The 23,393-nt window shown below is 36.7% G+C and overlaps 1 protein-coding gene across 1 annotated transcript in view; it reads right to left on the bottom strand.

Moving 5' to 3' along the window:
• The window catches only part of LOC111155452 (peroxidasin like), a 446,194-nt gene that overhangs the window by 12,646 nt on the left and 410,155 nt on the right, over positions 1-23,393 (bottom strand). Inside the window, exons 19-21 of the mRNA XM_022515616.1 lie at positions 22,874-23,082; positions 9,846-9,960; positions 5,140-5,269 (exon numbers count right to left, since the gene is read on the bottom strand). Of these exons, the coding sequence (XP_022371324.1) occupies positions 5,140-5,269; positions 9,846-9,960; positions 22,874-23,082 (454 nt within the window). The remainder of the gene's footprint in view (positions 1-5,139; positions 5,270-9,845; positions 9,961-22,873; positions 23,083-23,393) is intronic.

Below are 23,393 nucleotides of genomic sequence, written 5' to 3'. Positions count from 1 at the left end.
CACAACCAACACCAAAGAAGCACAAACAATTATAAGAACATATTATGAACAACTCTATGCAAACAAATTTGACAATCTGGAAGAAATGGATGCATTCCTAGAGACATATAAACTACCACAACTGAACCAGGAGGAAATAGAAAACCTGAACATACCTATAACAATGTGGAGATTGAAACAGTCACCAAAAGTCTCCAAACAAACAAAATCCCAGGGCTAGACGGTTTCCAAGGGGAATTCTACCAAACATTTAAGGAAGAACTAATACCTATTTTCCTGAAACTGTTCCAAAAAATAGAAATGGAAGGAAAATTTCCAAACTCATTTTATGAGGCCAGCATCACCCTAAAACCAGACAAGGATCCCATCAAAAAAGAGAACTACGGACCAATATCCTTGATGAGCACAGATGCTAAACTTCTCACCAAAATACTAGCTAATAGGATGCAACAGTACATTAAAAGGATTATTCACCTCAACCAAGTGGGATTTATTCCAGGGCTGCAAGGTTGGTTCAACATCTGCAAATCAATCAATGTGATACAACATATTAATAAAAGAAAGAACAACAACCATATGATACTCTCAATAGATGCTGAAAAAGCATTTGACAAAGTACAGCATCCCTTCCTGATCAAAACTCTTCAAAGTGTAGGGACAGAGGGCACATACCTCAATATTATCAAAGCCATCTATGAAAAACCCACCGCAAATATCATTCTCAATGGAGAAAAACTGAAAGCTTTTCTGCTAAGGTCAGGAATATGGCAGGGATGTCCATTAGCACCACTGCTATTCAACAAAGTATTAGAAGTCCTAGCCTCAGCAATCAGACAACAAAAAGAAATTAAAGGCATCCAAATTGGCAAAGAAGAAGTCAAACTATCACTTTTTGCAGATGATATGATACTATATGTGGAAAACCCAAAAGACTCCACTCCAAAACTGCTAGAACTTGTACACGAATTCAGTAAAGTGTCAGGATATAAAATCAATGCACAGAAATCAGTTGCATTTCTCTACACCAACAGCAAGACAGAAGAAAGAGAAATTAAGGAGTCAATCCCATTTACAGTTGCACCCAAAACCATAAGATACCTAGGAATAAACCTAGGCAAAGAATCTATACTCAGAAAACTATAAAGTACTCATGAAAGAAATTGAGGAAGACACAAGAAAATGGAAAAATGTTCCATGCTCCTGGATTGGAAGAATAAATATTGTGAAAATGTCTATGCTACCTAAAGCAATCTACATTTAATGCATTTAATGCAATTCCTATCAAAATACCATCCATTTTTTCCAAAGAAATGGAACAAACAATCCTAAAATATATATGGAACCAGAAAAGACCTCGAATAGCCAAAGCAATATTGAAAAAGAAAGCCAAAGTTGGTGGCATCACAATTCTGGACTTCAAGCTCTATTACAAAGCTGTCATCATCAAGACAGTATGGTACTGGCACAAAAACAGACACATAGATCAATGGAACAGAACAGAGAGCCCAGAAATAGACCCTCAACTCTATGGTCAACTAATCTTCGACAAAGCAGGAAAGAATGTCCAATGGAAAAAAGACAGCCTCTTCAATAAATGGTGTTGGAAAAATTGGATAGCCAGATGCAGAAAAATGAAATTGGACCATTTCCTTACACCACACATGAAAATAGACTCCAAATGGATGAAGGACCTCAATGTGTGAAAGGAATCCATCAACATCCTTGAGGAGAACACAGGCAGCAACCTCTTCGACCTCAGCCACAGCTACTTCTTCCTGGGAACATCGCCAAAGGCAAGGGAAGCAAGGGCAAAAATGAACTATTGGGATTTCATCAAGATCAAAAGCTTCTGCACAGCAAAGGAAACAGTTAACAAAACCAAAAGACATCTGACAGAATTGGAGAAGATATTTGCAAACGACATATCAGATAAAGGGCTGGTATCCAAAATCTATAAAGAGCTTATCAAACTCAACACTCAAAGAACAAATAATCCAATCAAGAAATGGGCAGAAGACATGAACAGACATTTCTGCAAAGAAGACATCCAGATGGCCAACAGACACATGAAAAAGTGCTCCATATCACTCGGCATCAGGGAAATACAAATCAAAACCACAATGAGATACCACCTCACACCAGTCAGAATGGTTAAAATTAACAGGTCAGGAAATGACAGATGCTGGTGAGGATGTAGAGAAAGGGAAACCCTCCTACACTGTTGGTGGGATTGCAAGCTGGTGCAGGACCAACATTAACGAATATCTTTTCTAGACATTCCAAAGTCACCTAGTAAATGTAAATAAGCAACAGTGGAAAATGTCAAGACTGGCACTATTTCACAGCCCTGTAGACATAATGCACCTAGGGTTAGAAAGTAAAGAAACCCATGGCTAATAACTGAAGGTTGGAATCTTGTGTCATAGACAAAGGATGGTCTCAAGAATAACAATAATCTCCTACATGACGAGTACCTCTATATCCTGTTTAATCTACTTCTTCATTGTCTTTAATTTTACCATGAGAAATACACATGACTTTATCTGGATGCTCATTTTTCATAAAGTAAGGTTTAATTTTAGTTTTTTTTTTATTTATTTATGAATGAGTTGCATTCATGTTGATAAGCAACAGAAAAGCCACGAAGCTGAATGCACTGCAGATTTAGAAATGTCCTTCTTTAGCTAAGAGGATACATTTCACATTAACGTGGACCATTAAAACTCAGGAAAATGACAAATTAACAACAAATGTTAATTTCACAAATCCTAAGGGCTTGTTATATCTGAAAATATGCTTTGTCCTCAGAACATCTGTGTTTATCATCCTGTCCACCTCCGACGGCTTCTTTTTCTGTTCACAGATGTAGTGGTAGATGCTCAATTTATGTGTGTTCCATTCTCAATGTTGTTGTTTTTTTTTTTTCTTTTTTCAATCTACTTTACATGACCTGGTTGGTTTCTGACTTGAGTCAATATTTTCCAATGCTGGTATTATGTCATATTTATTTATTCCTTCAATTTTTATCTGTCAGGACTTTGTCGGGTTTCATTAAGTGTGCACACAGTTCTGTGCCCTACTGTACCTCTTCCCATCAGTGTATCCCATGTGTCCCAGGGAAACCTGACTTCTGTAGGAGTGCTCAAGACCTTGTAACTGCCTCTTCCATCTTTGTCTGGTCCTAATATACACTTTATATTCCTGATAGATTCAGAACTTTTTGAGTTCAAAAAGGAAACCAGATGACTTAACCAGTCAGTTAAGCATCTGCCTTTGGTTCAGGTCATGATCCTAGGGTCCTGGGATCCAGTCCCACACTGGACTCCTTGTTCACTGGTGAGCCTGCTTCTCTCTCTGCCTGCAGCTCTCTCTGCTTCTCCTCTCTCTCTCTTTCTCTCTCTGGCAAATAAATAAAATAAAATCTTAACAAACAAACAAACAAAACAAACAAACCAACCAACCACTGGTTGTCTTTAAACAAGTACTGTGTGTCAGGCACTCAGGATCCAGCAGTGAAACAGCCCCAGCTATTAAGATATTTATAGTAAAATGGAAGAGATAGAACAAATTAACAAGGAAAAACACTTTTTCTTGATACATTTAGAGATATATATTACTTCACACTGTTATTGGACACTTGGAGGACCAACTACTACAGTCTTGGGGTATCTGGAATGCTTCTAATCACTATTACAGCATATATCAAAGATGAAATATCACCACCAACATATAGATAAAATTGGACTAAAATGTTACTTATGAATTCTACCTGTGTCTGTAAATCCATAAAATAAGTCAAGAAAAATAATTTGCTATATAGATAAAGGGATTAATATTTAAGGTAACAAGGCCCACCTTCTGCAGCCCAGGGCTTTCTCTTACCAGTATAACTTACCTCTTCTATGACACATGAGCTCAAGCAAATAAAATAGAGGTCCCTATATTCAGTGAGGTCCCAAAGTCCTAGATCATCCCAACCATTCCAAGAGGGAATAACCTTAACCTTCAAGAATAACCTTCTAAAAAAAAAAAAAAAAAAAAAAAAAAAAAAAAGAATAACCTTCTAGAAACAAGGCTTCACATCTTTGAGATTCATGTTCAGACTCAGATTGGACAACTGATTGGACAAGTGGTTGTTCTGGTCATAAAGAAGGGTACTGATGGATAGCACACTGATGCAAACCATGGATGCAGCCAGACCCTAAGGGTGACACATGTAGCAAACAGGTAAGCTTGCATTTCTATACAAGATAATGTTTACATTCAAAAGCAACAGTATTATGTTAAGGAGGTTACTGTTCACAAAGTGCCTCTGCCATCCTTACAACATTCCTGAAAGTCCAGAGGATACTTATTCTGGATGGTTAAATAAATTGCCCAGCTCAGGCAACTTGCAAAGGCAGAACTTCCTGGCAGCAGGCCCTGGGTTCTTCTCACACCCCTACAGTGCTTTCTGCCTCAAGGCCTCTGATGGTAAGAAGCAAAAAATATGCTTCATAGTGACATTAAAGTTGAGGAAGGAGCCAGCACAGCACTATGCCTTGAAAGAGATCAGACTTCCATTTCTGAATAAAACCATCTAATTGCCATTTCTAATATAAGCCAAATCTCTCATTGACTCATTCCCAAATTTTAGAAAAAATTAAATAAACCATGAGCCAGAACAACTGAGAAAATAAGCAAAAGTGCAGAGGAGTGTGGAAATTTCATTTTTAACAATAGCTTTTTCAGAAATGGAAAACTAGACAAAGCAGTAATCCCTCAGAGGCTTGTTTGGATTCCATTTCAAACACAAAAACAAAAAATTATAAGAAAAGTATGTGTTGGCCTGTTACAAATTATCTACATCCACAGAGATAAAAAGAGCACCCAAACACAACTATTCAGAAAGGCACTGAGCAGGAACTCAGAAACTCACTGAGCAGAGAGCTTCATCACTGGTACCCTATGCATTGAAGAAATTGGTATTTGGTAGAAAAGAAATGGGTTTTACCCAAGCGCTTCTTCCCTGAATTCAACTATTATAAGGAAATGGGTATTGTGCTATATATCTACAGAGCCATTGGACAGATTTTTTTTTTTAATCTAGTTATTTCAATCTTTACGATAAGGACATTTTGCTTAGGGGGAAAAACAAACCTGTTCTCTGAGAGCTTTGATGGTGTTTTGAGTTTCCACTGCAAAATTGCTGAAATCTTGGGCAAACTTTGCTTTTGGCAGAAATGTCACGTGTCTACCATCTTCATCAATGTACAAGTGATCTTGTTGCCTGTTTATAATAGAAGCAAAAAAAAAAAAAAGCTGAAAAATAGAAGTCACATGGTAAAAAAAAAAAATCAACAAATATTCCTCAGGCATTGGAGTGTACGGGGCATTGTGACTGCTGCTTTGCGTGACTAGAATTAGAAATTAAAATTAAATGACATATAAGAAGATAATCCAGAGAGCTACATCTGTTCCACATAGTTTACTCAAAATGATAAGGAAGTATTTCTTAGGAAATAAAGGGAATGCCATGTAGTATTACACATCTATTTGACATATTATTTAGATCTGAAATTATGTTTTTTGCTAAAAATTGTTCATTTCACTTCACAGTGAAAGAGCAGTGACAAATTAAATATTATATATTATATAGCACCCAGGTGGGAACATTCCTTGCTCTATTATAAATTCATGGCAAGAACTAAATTAAGATAAGTATACTACTCTGACAAAAATCTAATCTTAAACCAGATGCAAAATAGCACAGTATTGTCAATAATAAAAGGAAATAAAAAGTCTTGGGCTGAATTTAAAATATGATTCCTTCAGATTGTTTTTCAGAGTCCATCTGAAGGGTTTGAAGAGGTGGGGGGGGTGGGAGGTTGGGGGAACCAGGTGGTGGGTATTAGAGAGGGCACAGATTGTGTGGAGCACTGGGTGTGGTACAAAAACAATGAATACTGTTATGCTGAAAATAAATTAAAAAATGATTTAAAAAAAATAAATAAAATAAAATATGATTCCTAGAGCTTAACTGAAGTTCTCAAAAGACAGAGGTAAATAATGAGTTTGGGAAATTGAAATGAAAGTTCCATCCATCTTTGATTATAATATATTGTTAAAAATATTTTATAGAGATTTGATTTAGTTGACATGCTATTCATGTCCAAGTTTTTCCTTTTTTCCCAAATTTTGTTTAAAGTTCTTCCTTGTGAAGAAACCATTGTAACCTTCAAAATTGTTCTGCTTTGTTCTGCTCAATATATGTCTTCTACTGTTCAGTAAGAAAATGGCTTGCCAGACATAGTAGATCCTACGAGCTTATAAAATAATTCCTAAGCCAAGGACATGTTACAGAGCTTACATCAGAGAGAGAATTTAGGAAAAGGTAGCACTGAAAAAGAAAAGAAGTTACCAATGCCAATTACTCAGTCGCTAGATCAACTCTATGTCCCATGAGATGCTGTGAATTAGAGGCACCATGAATCACCACAAACCAGCTTTTACTACGGTGTTATGTTCAAATCAATTCAACTGTACAAGTATTGATATGGATGATACTAGTAACCACAGATAATTTTAATAAAGATTATTTAACACTTTTGTTTTCATGGTGCTCTCTTCTATAAATCATCAGTGTCGAATCAAAGGAGATTTAAACGCAAGGAAGTCTGAATGATTGTATAAAGTTATAACCAAGATTTAAAGTACTGAGTATAGGAACATAAGGAGTGGCTGATACCAGCAACACCAGATTATACAATGAGATGGTGTTCACAATTGAACAAGTATGTGTTGGGTGTTGTTTATGTAACAGGCATTACGCTAAGATACATGTGAGGGTGCTTTTCAGTAAGTAGGCTGCTAACATTCTCTCAGAAAAGACTGATTGATGAACAATCAGGAAATACAACATTTGTACGAGGAAGACAAATAAGAAGGTAATGACTCCTGCCTGGGGTGGGGGTGGGAGGGTGGAATGAGTCAGGGAAGCCAAATAAAGCAGACCGTAGTTCTTCATTCACTTCAGGGACCATGCAATTCTGATTGCTTTGCCCTAGAGGTCACATCACCTCACTCAGTGCACCCAGCAGTGCCAAGAGACACTTGAAGCAGCCTTGTCTTTCAGATGAGAATACTGTGACTTAGTTGTTACTATGTCCACATGGTATAGTTATTAAATTGCACAGCTGAATGCAAATCAGGATTTTTAAAAAACAAAATTTAAAAGTACTTTCTTAACCACTACACAGACATTTTAGCCTGATCATATTTGTGTTTTAGACAGTGTGGAAAGAGAGAAGAGAGACAAGGATACCAGCTAGAGAGATTATTGGGGGTAGCCAGAGGGAAGGAGGGAGAAGAATGGAAGAAAAAGATGGACAGTATGGATATTTCTATATTGTAAATTCTTAATAAAAACATGAAACTCAGCATAGAGTTTGTAAGAAAAAAATAATACTTATTAAGTTAAACTGATGTTAACTCATGAATAGTGTATTGAAAAATGGATCAATTTTTGACCAAAAGACAGTAAATCCAAGAAAGATGAATGTGCAGAGAACAGTGAAAGTAAAATCATAGCCTGAGTGATCTGCACACACTGAGTGAGAGGATTTGGCCTTTTTTGGTCTAAACAAGTCTTGAATACAACAAAACTATCTACAAAGGATTACTGAAGCATGTATAGTTAGAAGACAAAACAAAGCCGGTATTATCTTTTTATTATCATATCAATAAAAAATGGAATTCTCGATTGTGAGGCTCATGTTTGAGTAAAATTTGATGAGATTGGCAGGAGATTAAAACTGAAATTAACCAATCTGTAGCTGAGTGACTAACACTACAGGTAAGCAGAATGTTCATAAGGTCACCACAATCTTAAAGAGTTCAAATAATACTATATGTTAATTATTACCTCACAACAAGTGAAATGAATGTTTTTGGAAGGACAGGATATGGCTGTAGGGCATGGCAGAAGGCAGGTAGTGGGTGTTTTGTCCATGCCACACACCTTTGGATTTGACTGGAAGAGTCAGATCTCTATTACCATCTTATAAGTAAAAGAGAAATTGCCTATAAATGTGTCACCCAACATCTATTTCCAATTTCACTCTGGTGAAACATTTCACATAGTAGAGTGGATTACAAACCAAATGAAATGCTAAATTAAATAAGGGCCGTGTGACTATTTTCTGCCACTTGAATTACTTAAAAATGGTTTTGACTGGAGCTATGGCTCCTGGCCAAGTCTACCTTGCAGGAAGGAGCTCCAGTAACACATGGAACAGATTTAGTTTCCTTAGCCTAGAATTTAAGGTCTTTCTCTTGCTACCTCAATCTTCTTTTATAGAATATTCTTCCAGGATGCTCTTCATCCCTAAGTATCGAACACACCAGGTTGTTGTGACATGTCAAGCCTTACCACTCTCCAAACATACCTAACTTTTCTTTGCCCCCATGATTTTGCTCACTGTTTTTCCAGACTAAAACCCTAAATCTTCATCAAAATCTTAGTCTTTTTCTCAACATCTCACCTCTGCATAGGCTAAAAGCCCAAAAGAATTATCTATACCTTGTTCTGAACTACACAATATCCTAATTGGATTTCACATCAGTATTATATGAACACTTCTGTACAGAGAGTTAATATTTACATAGCATTTAAAAGAATGTTTGGCATATAGTGAGCACTATAACAGCATTTGCTATCCTGTCTTTTGTGGAACACCTATAATACTACATCCCACATCACCATTAGGTGCTTTACATATACATATATATATTACTAATATAATAATTGCACAAGGTGGGTATGATTATGCCCATTTTGCAGCTGAGGAAACTGAGACTGAAATTTTACATAACCTGTGGCCATGAAGTAGTGGAAACAGGGTGTGAACCTGTGCCAGAGCCTGAAGCCTTCACCCATCTTGCTTATCATATGACCCACTTTCTCTCCTAGACTATAAATCTTACAAGACCATGTCTTGTTCACTTCTACATACATTACAAATTCTCAGTTGTGACTGAGGGCAGGAACTCCAAAAATATATTTTGAATTTGACTGAATGATAATGCTTGGGAGGCTGCTATGAACGCCAAGTTACTTAGCGTGTGGTAACAAAGTGTTTTCAATAGTATCCCTCCTATGGGACTGTGAATTACAACGTTTTTATTTTTGTTTTTGGTAATTTAGTTATACAAGCATCTACTGAATATTTACTCAGTGAAAAGAAGCTACTGTATATACCCATGCTCAAGTCATTGTTTCTCTTTTCAGAACTTTTCAGAAGTTCAGAAACTTCCAAGACAATTGTGTGGAGGAACTTTGTAAAGAAGTAACTACATATGAAGCTTGTGTATAAGTGTCACAGGAGAAGTCCTAACAGATTTCAAAGGAATAAGATTGACATTTCTCAATTTTCTAAGGGTTCAAAAATATCCCATTTTGGTCACAAATGAAACCTTCCTTGCTATACATTATACATGAATTAAAATCAACTTAACTTGATAAATGTTATTACTTTCCTTACAAACAATATGCTGAGTTTCCTATTTTCGAAAAGAATTTTAAAAACAGCAATATCCATAATGTGATTTAAGGAATCATAAATAACATTTATGATGTGCAATTTTCTGTACTTTATTGAGAAATATTTATTACTGAGCATGCCCTGGACATGATGTTCCTGATGAAAAGGAACCTATATTTATCACAAAGCTTATTTGCTCATCATTGTATAATTTATCCTACATGTAAATGAGTCAGCCATGGTTTCTATAAAAACCCTCAAACTGTACATTTGAAATAAAACTATGGTAACTAGCCCAAAGAAATTAAATATTTCTCTACATACCTAATGAGTAGATCACTTAAGTCCTTATCTTTCTCATCAGGATAGCTGTATTGAGCAGACCGTTTCTTTCGAGATTCTTGTGTGAATGCTCTGAACTGTCCTCTACTCCTACAGTCTGTGGGGGAAAAGTATCCACATGAGCATTGTGTGAGATTGCCATCATCCTCCTATCTAGAGTATCTCTTTAATTGAGAAGGAAAATGGATAGCTGCTTGGTCAATTCAATTACAGGTTTCTGGTTTTGCATGTGGCTCCATCTCTGTTTTTACCAAAGCAGGTGAGATACCAAGACAGTTTTCAAAATCCATGGAGGCTCCACAGGGAGAGCAAGATGAATCTGAGCAAGGACACTGATCACAGGGTACATTTTTTTCACTTAGAGGACTTGACAATGGGGAAAGAAACAAAAACGTGGTAGACAGAATGTCTATGGCACAACAATGTGCATATAGTTAACACTATTGTACTGTACACTTAAAATGTTTGCATAGTAAATTTTATGGTAAGTGTTTTTCACCACAATAAAAACACATGAGAATGGTCTGAAATTTTTTATATAAATATGAAACAACAATAAAAACAATTGTTCTTTAAATTTCATCTGAAAAAAGTTGGATTGGAAACTAGGTATATTGAGAAGAAACACGATGTAGAACGTACCTTTCCAAATAGTAAAACTACTACATATAAAGCTTAAAAAAAAAAAAAGGAAGAAGAAGAATTTTTAATGCTGGAGGGAAAAATAGACTGAAATGGAACGTGATAACCATCCCAGAGCTTTTCACTACACACTTGAATCTAAGAGGTTACTGGACAGCATAAATTAGAGGGAAACAAGGGATTATTCTATAGTGTTTTGTATTGGGCAATAGCAACTTATTTCTCAAGGAAGGGGAAGTAAAGACAACTTACACAATCACCTTAGCATATGTAAGTTAAAATCAAAAGGAATATGTTCCATGATAAAATGTTAAGCAAAGCTGAGGATAAAATTTAAGTTAGTATTTTAAATAACAAAATAAGCTACAAATGCTATAAAATTAGACACAAAAGAAAAATAAAACTTTGTTATACTATATGAACTTACCAATATTAAAACAAATAGAAAATAAATGACAACATGTTAAAATGGTGACAGTGATGTGTCTAACATTGTTATAGTTATTTCTTTTTTCTTACTCTACCTCTATCCTTTGTTTTGTCCCAGTTTTCAATAAGAAATAGTCATGATTTAAACAATTTAAAACAGTAAATGTAAGTAAGCAGAAAGAAATGGGTTATTCTGGGGGCGCCTGGGTGGCTCAGTGGGTTAAAACCCCTGCCTTCGGCTCAGGTCATGACCCCAGGGTCCTGGGATCGAGCCCCACATCGGGCTCTCTGCTCAGCAGGGAGCCTGCTTCCCCCTCTCTCTCTCTGCCTGCCTCTCTGCCTGCTTATGATCTCCATCTGTCAAATAAATAAATAAAATCTTTAAAAAAAAAAAAAGAAATGGGTTATTCCAAAGTCTGATTCACTTCAGGAGGCTGAGGCTTGGAACAGGTGGGAGACTTTGGACAATCAAGGAGGAACATGAAAGTAAAGAATTCTTCCCAGGGACAGAGAAGTACTCAAGAAGGGAGGTAAAACTGTGGCAATGACGAACTACTTCACTGGGCAAGATTTGCCCATGAACTCATGGGAAATACATGCTGCTGAAAATGTTGCGTTTGTTACTTTTGAAAAAGTATTTTTGAGACATTATAGATAAAATTATGTAGTATACTAACAGACCTATACATGCCTACTTTTACACAATTACTTCAACCTAGCACCTTATCAATAATCAATAATCCATAAGTATTTGCAGATCTGGGTGAGAAAAAATAGAAATGAAAACAAAAAGAAAAAAACTAACCCATATGGGTTTCACTCATAATAAAACTTAATTTTTAATTTTTTAAAATTATTTTAAATTTTTTATTTCTGAAGAGTATATAATTTTTGTCAATAAATATATGGAACTTCCTAAACTAAGTTATTAGACTAAGCAGTGTAGGGAAAATAAAAATGAGTAAGGCATGGTTCTTGGTTTTGAAGAGTTTGCAAGTGGAAAAACACAGCATTTCCAGTTAAGCCAAATATCGTACCTTTTAATCCTCATATAAGAAGGAAAAGGTATAGAGAAAGGGGGCTGCAGGTCAACTCATATTATCTATTGTCTTTATTCTTTTAGGAAGATAGAACTTTGGAATTTATTTTAAAGTGCCAATAGAATATGCAAGGTCATATACATAAATCCCAAAAGCAAAGAGTTAGTTGTATTTGTAATGTAACAGGTATATAGTGATGCACATATGGGAACAGAAATACAGAGAATCACTCCCCGCACCCTAGTTCCACCAGAGAATGAACGCTGAGAGTGGGGTGAACAACTCACTAGAGTTGCAATGACCAGGCATCTCTTTTAATGTGACAGGTTTTTTTATTCCTGACATCTTTTTTTTTTTTTTTTAATTCACCTTGGTATTTATCCCTAGTTATTGCTGAAGAGGTAAAGCATCTTTGATTGCTGAATGTTTGGCTCTTATGCAAACAACATCTGAATTGAAACAGTATGTTAATTTGGTAGATGCTTTGGTTTTATACCTATGCATATATATCTTTTATAAATATGTATATACACTTGTTCAAACTCTGTTCTTAGGCCTAACATCAATTATTAATTTAAAACTTCATAATAACATGTGATGGGTATTATTATCCCTAGTGTTACCTTGAGGAAACTAAGAGAGGTTACATTACCTTCTCCAAGGTACTACAGCTTTTTATGGAAGAGCCAGGATTTGAATCCAGATATATTGTCTCAAAAGCCCAACCTCTTAACTGCTACACGACAGCAAGGAATGAGAAAAATAGAAATAATAAGATCAAAACTCCTGAATATGGGGTTTGTGCAACTTTGGAATAATGGTACCATTATTTGTTAACTGGATGAATGAATGAGTGGAAGGATGGATGGATGGATGGATAGATCTAGAGTGGAAGATAAAAGGAGATTACTTGAATTCATATTGGCTCAAAAATACTGTAAAATTTCTGGTCTACATATGACTTAGTGGAGGCATGTTAATACAGCAGATACTACTTCAAGATGCCATTGAAAAAATAAAATTAAATTTAAAAAAATGGTTCCCTGGGGTGGGGGAAAGAAAAAAGAAGACACCATTAAGAGATGTGGATGAAGGGGTGCCCGGGTGGCTCAGTGGGTTAAAGCCTCTGCCTTCAGCTCAGGTCACGATCCCAGGGTCGTGGGATCGAGCCCCACATTGGGCTCTTTGCTCAGCAGGAAACCTGCTTTCTCTTCTCTCTCCCTGCCTGTCTCTCTGCCAACTTGTGATCTCTATCAAGTGAATAAATAAAATCTTAAAAAAAAAAAAAGAGATGTGGATGAAGATAAAGCAATATGGCTCGTTTTCAAGAAGTATAATGCAATGTGTGTATGCATGAATACATATAACTTCCCATTCAGTCAGTACAGCCTAAGTTGGCCCCCCAACCCATCCCTCAGCCTTTGTACTATGAATGAAGCCCTAGATCTTTCCTATGTCAAACAAAATCCTTCCCTGTGCACACATTCTTCTGTCTTCAGCCTCATTTCTCTCTAATGCACCATTCATGGCTAATCATCCAGCTCCAACTTCATTTGGTCTCTCTCACCTGAGTAATAAACACCACAGGTGTCACATCACCATCTCTAAGAAGCCTTTCTTAAACTGCTAGGACCAGGTCAGAAGGAAATTCATTACATTCTCTCAGCACTCTGTACCTTTGTCTACTATTCTTCACTGGTTAAGGAGAGAGCAGAGAGGAGGGCTCTGTCTTACCTACCAGTTTATCCCCATCCCATAGTACAGCACCTGCACATGATCCATGCAGAATAAATATTTTAATGAATGAGTGAATGAAATCAAACAGGCCAAATCATTATTTTAAAATATTCAATTCTTTGTTATTTTCTGTGTTTAAGAGTTTGATTGCAGGATTCAATCTAGGTTTGAATGGTAATGCCTTCCACATTTGAAATATATTACTTTGGATAAACTACTTAAACTTGCTGACTCCATTCTCTCATCTGTACATGAGGATGATAACACAATTTATCTCATGGAGTTGGTGAGAGAATTAAATGAGTTAAGGGAAGTAAAACATTCTGAAAGAATGTCATATACAGATTAAGCTTCAACATCGCTTTTATTTTTAGAAAAAACTGTAGAGAATAAGGTGACTGACTTATTTAGTTCATAAGCAACTATTGCATAATGTCAAAATTATAAATGCTTTTGTTCATAGAACTAACATTCAAAAAATATTGTTGAATGAATTTAAAATTAAAATGAATTAAAATAAAATTAAAATTAAAATTAATTAAAACAATGTGTTTGTAGACAGTTTTTCAAGGCAATTTCAAATGAGTTTAAAAAACAATTTCCCTGAAAATAATTGGTATAAACCCTTCAGGATTTTTTTACATTTACATTTCTTTATAGTGAAAAATAGCACAGAACAATTTGCAGAACTTGCATAAAAGCAACAACTTGCTATTTAAAGGTATTGTCAAATTAAACTAGTAGAAACGTGATGTCAGTCTGTTTGGCCGTGAGTACTGAAAAAAGGAAAGCTTATTTCAATGGGTATGTAGATTGCAGTCCTCTCCCGTGAGTCATATCTAAACACAGACCCCATCTGGTCTGGCCTAGAGATGGACACATGGTAAGGAAACATGTCAGGACACGAAAACCTGGACATTAATGATTAATTTAATGAAATCAAAAGATTCTGAAGACAACAAGCTGCTTTAGGCATGGGTTTGGACGTTCTGATTTGTTGAAGTGGACTGACATTCCTTGATAAGTAAACAAGTTCAAGTTGGGGAGTTGAAGGTACAGTAGCTCAGGCAAACATACATGTTTGCATGAATTGATTAAAACTCTACAACTGTGGAATATCAGGGTCCTGATGCTGCATTCCACGTACCAAAAATATATCAATGATGATAGGCTTAAAAATTGACAAAAATAGGGACGCCTGGGTGGCTCTGTTGGCTAAGCCGCTGCCTTCGGCTCAGGTCATGATCCCAGGGTCCTGGGATCGAGTCCCGCATCGGGCTCCTTGCTCAGTGGGGAGCCTGCTTCTCTCTCTGCCTCTGCCTGCTTGTGTTCTCCTGTGCGTGCTCTGTCTCTCTCTCTCTCTCTGACAAATAAATAAATAAATAAAATCTTAAAAAAAAAAATGACAAAATATATAACACTCTGTTTTTAAGTTATGGTCAATCCTTGTTTCTTAACATTTTAGCACTTCTCATTTGCTGGCAAGAATAGAAAAGAATAGAAAAGGAGAAGTACAAATAACAATTTAATGAAACATAAAAATGACAATTTGGGGGAGACTCTGAGAACAGCTTTATTCAATGCTGTTGTCTTATGTTGTATTTGTGTAACAATCAAATATAATTCTCAGTTCCTAGTTCCTATGGAGGAACTAACATTCTCTATCTTTAGATGGTGTTTCATCTGTATTAGTGAGCAATACTGAACTGTCCCCACAGTTGTTTTGAAGGGAGGGATGACAGCAGGAAACCATTCATACTTCTTCATACTCTTACCTGCATTCCATTTTCTTTCTACTTTGCAATTGCATTATTTATTGCCGTGCAATAACTTACTACAAACATGGTGGCTTGAAACAACACAAATACATTTTTATGGACTGAGCTGTGCTTCCCCTTAATTCATATGTTGAAGTCCTAACCCCCAGAACCTCAGAATGTAACCTTATTTGGAAAAAGGGTCATTGCAAATGTATTTAGTTACGAAGAGTTCACACTGGTGTAGGGTGGGCCCTAATCCAACGTGACTGCTGTCCTCATAAAAAGGAGAAGCTTAAACACAGATACACACAGAGTAGAAAACCATGTGATAATGAAGGTTGAAAGGGGTAATACAGGAGAAGTCAAGGCAAGCCAATAATACCAGCAACAGCCAGAAGCTCAGGGTGAGTCAAGGAACAGATTCTCATTCATAGCCCTCAAGGGGAACCAATCCCGCAATACCAACAATCCTTCTGTCCTCCAGAATGGTGGAACAATAAATGTCTATTGTTCAAGCAATAAATGTTTATTGTTCAAGTGTAGCCTGGAATAGTTTGTCATGGCAGCCCTAGCAAACTAAAATTTAAATTATTAAAAATATTACATCATATATTAATTTATTATTAAAATATGTGAAAGTAAGTATATATTAAAGTGCTATAATATAAATATTAATATTTAATAAAACATCCGTCTTAATTTTCATTACCTCCCTGAAAAAATATTTGTTAAAATGATTTAAAAATGTCTAGACAGGTGTGCCTGGGTGGTCAGTTGGTCAAGCGAGTGCATTGGGCTCAAGTATGATCTCAGGAGCTAATGGTATCAAGACCCTCCTCGGGCTCCCTGCACAGCAGAGAGTCTGCTTCTCTCTCTCTCCCTCTGCTTTCTTCCTGCTCATGCTCTCTCTCTCTCTCAAATAAACAAATAAAATCTTTAAAAAATGTCTAAGTAACAAGTTTATTTTAAATCTAATCGTTTAGTTTTAGACTAGTTGAATGGAGAATGTTGTATGTCAATTTTCCTTGTAAGAATTTCAGTTTTCCTTGCGTTATGACATATAGTCAACATTTCAGAATTTTCAAAGGATATTTTAAAATAAAGTTAATTCTAGTTTATAGGGCACAAAGTTAGATACATCTCTTATAAAGTGATCACATTAATAATATTCAAATATACTTCCATTAAAGTGTGCTAAATAGATGTTAAGTTATTTGACACATGAGAGTTTCTAACTAAGACACATACCGATTGTGAAATGAAAGTAGACCCATGTCCATTAATGCTTTTATTTCTTAAATTCAACTTTTAAAAATATTGTTTTTGCCACTCATGTTTCTGTCTCTTTCTGTGCCCGGCTTACTTTTACCTATTGTTCTATATTTGATCCTTCTAAAGATTCTTGTTTAAGTGTATCTCTTGTAATGAGGTAGAGTTGAAACTACTTTTGGATACATCTAAGAATTTTTCTACATTTAATAATTCTCTTAATACACTGAAGCTTCAACTACATCTGAGTCTTACTAGCTTTCTTTAATTTTGCTTATGCTTCATTGGTTAGTTTCTATATTGTTGATTTTATTTCCCTAGTGATCTGCAAGGCATATATCCTGTCTTCATTGCTAAGTACTTTATATTTCGTGGCAGCATATTTGAAAAGAAATTTCACTAATTATCAATGTCAATATTTAAACACTAATAATTCTAAATATAATGAGAATTTTAAAATTTTATAGTAATACTAAAAAGAATCATAAATCAATTTTTGGTATTAAAAGACCTTTTCCTAACTTAAACAACTTAATGAAACTGTACTTATTAGCAACCTACTTCTTTTTAAAAATTTTTAAATTTTTTATTTATTTAAATTTTTTAGAGAGAGAGAAAGTGTACGAGTGTCAGGGGTGTTGGGAGAGACAGAGAAAGAGAGACAGACTCCAGGCCCAGTGTGGAGCTGGACACAGGAAATCAAGAGTGCCACCCAGGCACCCTAACAACCTACCTCTGGAATGGGAAGGTTTTTTCCTACTGGGATGTTTTAGATTGTGAATAAAAACAGGATGCTGTATTTGGAAGATAACACAATATCCTCAGAACTTATGAGATGTCATTTAATAGCTAATGTTTTATTTTATACACACACACACACACACACACACACACACGTAAAGTCAACATTATCAGTAGAGTTTGATTCATTAACAGTATCACCATTTAAACACATCAATTTTGTATCATTTCAGTGCTATTTAGTGCCCTTTATCCTGCTTATGAGGTTTGTTCTCACCTTGATTTCAACAAGCTATTCATATAAGATATTATGTACTTACAGAACCAAGGAGAGTGGGAGATGTCCTATGGTGCTCTATTAAAAATAGCAACTACTTTCAAAGACAAACCTGAGAACACTGTTGCAAATTAATTGGTTCATTAAAGCTTTATAGGCGTTGCTGAAATCTTACTTCTTTAGTAATACTTGGAAGGCATTTTATAAGTTAAGCATGAAACAGCCATAACATCATGAAATATTGTGGTAATAAAATCAGTCTCTTATGGAAGAAATTAAACTTTCATTAGTTTACAAACATAAGCACAATTTATTTAAACTAAAGTCAAGAGTAAACATAAATATATTTACATTTGTATATAAAATATACTGTATTTAAAATTACTTGATGTTTTAAAGACAGAACTTAATGTAAACTATGCAGCTGGAAATTGCAAGACCAGATGGCTCCATAAACCCCAGTAGAAAATATACATCTGTTGGTTCTTTGTGAAATTGTTTTATTTGAAAGTAGTTTTATTTAATCAAGTGGCATGGGGTCTTAATACATCACCTGCATTAGGTGTTATTTTTCATTTCTAAATGAGATGAAAATGACATGACTGGAGAGTAAATCATTTTCTGACACTCAAAGAAATGTTTTATGCTCTATGTAGAATCAATTTTATCAGTAGAGTTTGATTTATTTGATCTACAGTGCAAACAAATGTGCCAATTATAAAGCTCTCTGAAATAAGTAGATTGGTAATAAGGACTTGTGAATATTATTAGTTGCATCTGTGATGTTTATAATATTATGCAAAGGCTCTTGATCTATTCATTAAATGATACTAAAAATTAGTTTAAATTGATGGTAAAATGTCAAGAGTGTTACATTTACAATTTTTTAGCATAGGATTCTAAAAGGAACATCAACCATCTAAAGAAGAGTTCCCATATTTATCTCAGGTAAAAGGGACTTGGAGGAGATTATGGAAAGTATAGAGAAAAGAAAACTAGTTATGACATTAAAGAGTAAGATAAGGAAGAACAGAAATAAAACCTGGATGTGGAATTGAGATGTCTGCATTCCATCCCTAGCTCTGCTAATAAATAGTGAGGGTAAGTTACTTAGACCTTTTCAATTTTTTCTTCCTAATCTTAAAATGAAGTGGGTTTTTCTTTTTTTGTTTTCTTTTTTTTTCAAATGAAATGATCTCTCAGGTTATCTGTCACTCTGAAGGCCTATAACTAAGATAGCTAAGGGAGAAAAAGAACACAGACATGTAATGTGAAATGCTTTATGTTTTATAAATTATGTCAAGTGATATAATATATTAAATCTAAAAATCTGAGAAATCTTGCATTATCTTATGTGCAATAAAATTCCTACTTATTAAATTCATTCATTGTGTCATTTGCTATTTTGATCACTGTGATCTTTTTTTGATTACAACCCTTGTGAGGTTTTCATGTTCCCTTTCCTTTAAAACCAAATCAAATCAATCAATACTTTGAATACTTGTTGCTTATAAGATAACTTCCACAGCAAAGACTCTGTTCTGAACCTCTCTTTGTTCTTCATCCTTTTCTCCATATTTTTCATAAGAACTTGACTGTTTCCTAGCACATACTTATGGCATTGAATTACTACTTCTCTGTTGGTTGAAATAAGAATAATAACAAATCAAGCAATTTATTCATCTGATAACTATCCCCACAAACTGGGCTAATGCTTATATGTACTTTGAATCAACCTGTGAGTTGTTTTGGCATAATATAGACAGACACACTATTGACAGAAAAACATTTTCTTATATACTCAGGAAAACAGAAACCTCATGAACAGTAGGTAAAATAATCTTTGACTAGAATCTTCCCTGATTTGAATTAGAATATTGTTTCTTTAATCCTTACCAATATTAATCACTTCAGAGTGCTGTATTTAAAGACTAACTCATAAGTATCCTAGTTTTCTGCCCTATCACTTGTACCAAAGGCATGCATCTGCTTCATACAAGCTTATATCCAGAACCAGCACAGTCCCACTTTGCCTCTGCCCATTCTCTGGTACTACTTGTAGGAGCACCTGTGCAAATTACAGGCTCCTCTAGTGACTTCCAGTGGACTGCTGTGTGGTCCAACAAAGAAATCAAACCAGGAGTACCTAGAACTTGTCCCAGAAGGAGGTCATCCTGGTACATGGCATCCAATTGTCTTTAGATTCTTTCACACATACTTACTTGCAGTTTGCTCATATTGACAGAATCAGAGTCAACACAGCAGATGGTTTAAATCTATGTGTCAAATACAGAAGCTGAGCAGAGAAATAAACTCATAAGACAAAAATCATGAAGTGGGCAAGGACAAAATGGAACAAACAAGATGCCTAGGGAAGTTTTCCTAAATTTTTGAAGGGTCACTGTGTGATTTTTGTTTTTGTTTTGTTTTGTTTTGTTTTGTTTTGTTTTTACTTTTAAAAACTATTTATTTGAGAGAGAAAGAGAGAGAGCAAGCAGGCGAAGGTGCAGAGAGAAAGGAGAGAGACAATATCAAGCAGACCTCCCGCAGAACACAAGAGCCCCACACGGGTTTGGTTCCATTACTCTGAGATCATGACCTGAGCCTGCTTGAGACTCTCTCCCTCTCCCTTCCCCCACACTCATTCTCATGCGCTCTCTCTCTCTAAAAAACAAAACAAAACCAAAAACAAACAAACAAACAAAAAACACAAAAAAAACATGGGTTTCATGGGCTTAGAGTCCATGGGATTTATATATTGCCAGACAAGAGAAGAGGAGGGAGCATGAACTACCTAGTAAACAGTTAAAACGTGTTTTGCTTTTTCCTTGTGGGAACTCGTAAGGTTCTATATAAGAATGCTTTTAATCTTCAAAGAAACCAATGTTTTATAACTGAATTCTAGGTCCTACCCTAGCTTCAGATCAAAACTAGTTTTCCCATAGCTTGCTTCAGTATATTTTTAGTCCACACAAGAGAGAGCATCAAATGATTAAACAGGAACCCCCATGACCTTCAGCAACCACACCTGCCGGTTAACACTGCCACACAGGAAAGCTCAGATTTTCCCCAGAGAGCTTAGACCTTGATCAGGATGCAGCTCAACAAAAAGCAGGAAGAAAAGTGCCTGCCTGGCTTGGTGGTAGATGCCTCATCTCAAGGCCACAGGAACTGCAGGGATTCCCCTGGGTGGAAGATAGGTCTTACCCTGGGCTCCCAGTCTGGGGGTCAGGACTCTCCAGGGCAAGCTGTGCTGCCTGGGATCTGCAGATCAGTGTAGGCTTGAGGGCCAAGAGAAGGCTGAACTGAGGCCCTGGGAAATAGTTAGGCCAAGTGCTCCCAAGGGAGCCTAACACCTGTGGAACCACCCAGCCAGGGAAGAGGACCCTGTCCTATGGATGCTCAAAGGAGACTGTGCACACAGAGAAAAGAGCTGAGGCTTTCAGGTTGACTATATATAGGTTTAAATCACAGCTGGGGGACCTCAGAATATGTAGTTATCATCCAGGAATCTCATTTTCCTCATATGTGAAGTGGGGACAATGATACCCACCTTGAAAGACTCATAAAGATTATGAGGTCAGTAGGCGTTATATATGAATCACCTACCACAGGGTTGGTGGTGTGAGCACCTAGAAAAGGCATATGTGGGCATAATGGGACCACAACTTTTTCTTCCTGGACTTGAATCATTGCTTCCATCCAGAGCACAGCTATTTTCATCATAGCCCACACCCTGTCATCCCATCTATTTTTTCCTCCACTCAGTGGGCTCAATGCCCAGTCTGAGGACTGCAGAAAAAGCAAAAGGAGTGTTACTACTTGCCATTCATCTTGTTTTTCACATTGCCTCTCTGAGTCCCATGTTTTGGAGATATGGAAATATTTCACTATTTCTGGCCATAATTCACCAAGAATTTGAGGTGAGGAAAAGTACACCTCCTCCTCCTCACAGTACTAAATGACTTTGTTCTCTGTCCCATAAAACCCACCATAGAGAAAAAGGAAACTGCAACTCAGATGTCACTGTGTTTTTGGTTCAACATTCTCTCCTATTTCTAGAACTTGCTTTTCCCACTCAGGAATGTTTGGGGCTAATAACATCCCCCCTCCTGTGAATGCCAACTACTATTTCTATGATTGCAGCTGCATTTTTCTTCTTAGAGAACATCAGAGCTCCCCCATGTGCATAGCCTCTAAACATGGCAGGCATGAGGCCACTGTGGCCCATGTGTTGGTAAAGGCAGAAGAGACACAGTGCGTTATCATGCAAGAGATATGTGCTCATATGTGGAACCATAGCATGTTCTGCTCAGAACCATCAAGCTCTTAGTTCATTTCTAGGTGTCAGCTGACAGATCCTTTCCCTAGCCATAGGTTACCACTTACTCCAAGTTATCTGACACTTTTAAGCCATATTCTCTTCATTTATTAAAGGAGAATAGAGCCACATTTCTTAAGAGGTAATGTGGTGGCATCTAGATGCATACAAAGCACCTTAGGTAGAGTTTGGCTCATAAAAGGTGATATGGCAGATGTGGCAAATTATGTTGTATCACTAGAGAAAGTTCTCTAACTCTATCAAGACATCCCCAAATTTCCAATGAACATGGGTGCAACATCATATGGAGACTAATAGTCTAAATTAACTGAGCTACTATGATTTTTTGCTTCTCTTTGTGGTCAGCTGACCCCCAGGAAGCAGATATATCCAGTACCAAATTACTGGAGTTTGATGTTTGGCATAGTCATCTGAAGGGCAGGGAGAACAAGAGACCAAATTCATCACCAAGACCCAGCCCATTCTGCTGGGCCCTTCCTGCTCTCCCAGGCCTCCCCCACTCCCTGCCCCACTCTGCTGGGCCCCTCCCTTCCTGGCAAGCCCCTCCGACCACTCAGTCTGAGGAGATTGGACCCAAATGGAGGAGGCTGGGAGGTGGAACCTTTGGCCTTCCCATTGTCTTCTCCAAACTCCGTCTGATTCCTAAAAGGAAGATCTGCTCTCCTGTGTTTTCCTCCGTGCGCCTTTGTTGAAGGAGCATAGTCTTTGATGTTAGAAATCACACAAGCACTCACACATGCAGATCCAGACAGGGCAATGGTATCCTCACTGACCTTCACAGCAGTCTTGCCACACTCGCAGATCGACCTGCGGTATCTCACTGCAGCTCAGGTAATCCTGCGGGTACTGTGCCTTCACGAAGACATCGGCCTGGACTTGCTGGATGTTGTCACCATTGTCACAGAGCACACGGCCCAGTGATGCCTGCTTCAGCTGAGTGAGCTGTGCGGGAGTGAACACCCCAGGGTTCTCATACCAGAACCTGGGGGTCAGCAAGGAGAGGTGCAGAGTGAGGTCTCCGGCAGAGCACTGCACTGAGCTGTGTGCAGAGCAGTGATAATAGCAAGAAGAGCTCAGCAAAAGAGAAACATATGGAAAGGATTATGTTTGTTCTCCAACTAAGCATGTTTGAATTGCCTCCAATTTGTATAAGTTCTTAAATCCCATGGCTTTGAACTATCACTTTCCAGTCAAGTTTTACAAAATGATTCGAAGTAAAGCTTTGTAAAGTTTTAAAGGGTTTTTAAAAAGCACACTTTCTAATCTAAAATTCCATAAATTGGCCTTAGGAAT

Source organism: Enhydra lutris, unplaced genomic scaffold (genome assembly GCF_002288905.1).
Source record: "Enhydra lutris kenyoni isolate GAN:26980312 unplaced genomic scaffold, ASM228890v2 scaffoldscaffold41, whole genome shotgun sequence".
Taxonomy (NCBI): Eukaryota; Metazoa; Chordata; class Mammalia; order Carnivora; family Mustelidae; genus Enhydra; species Enhydra lutris.
Note: the sequence above shows the minus strand (reverse complement) of the source record. Positions and strands in the feature narration are given on the sequence as shown.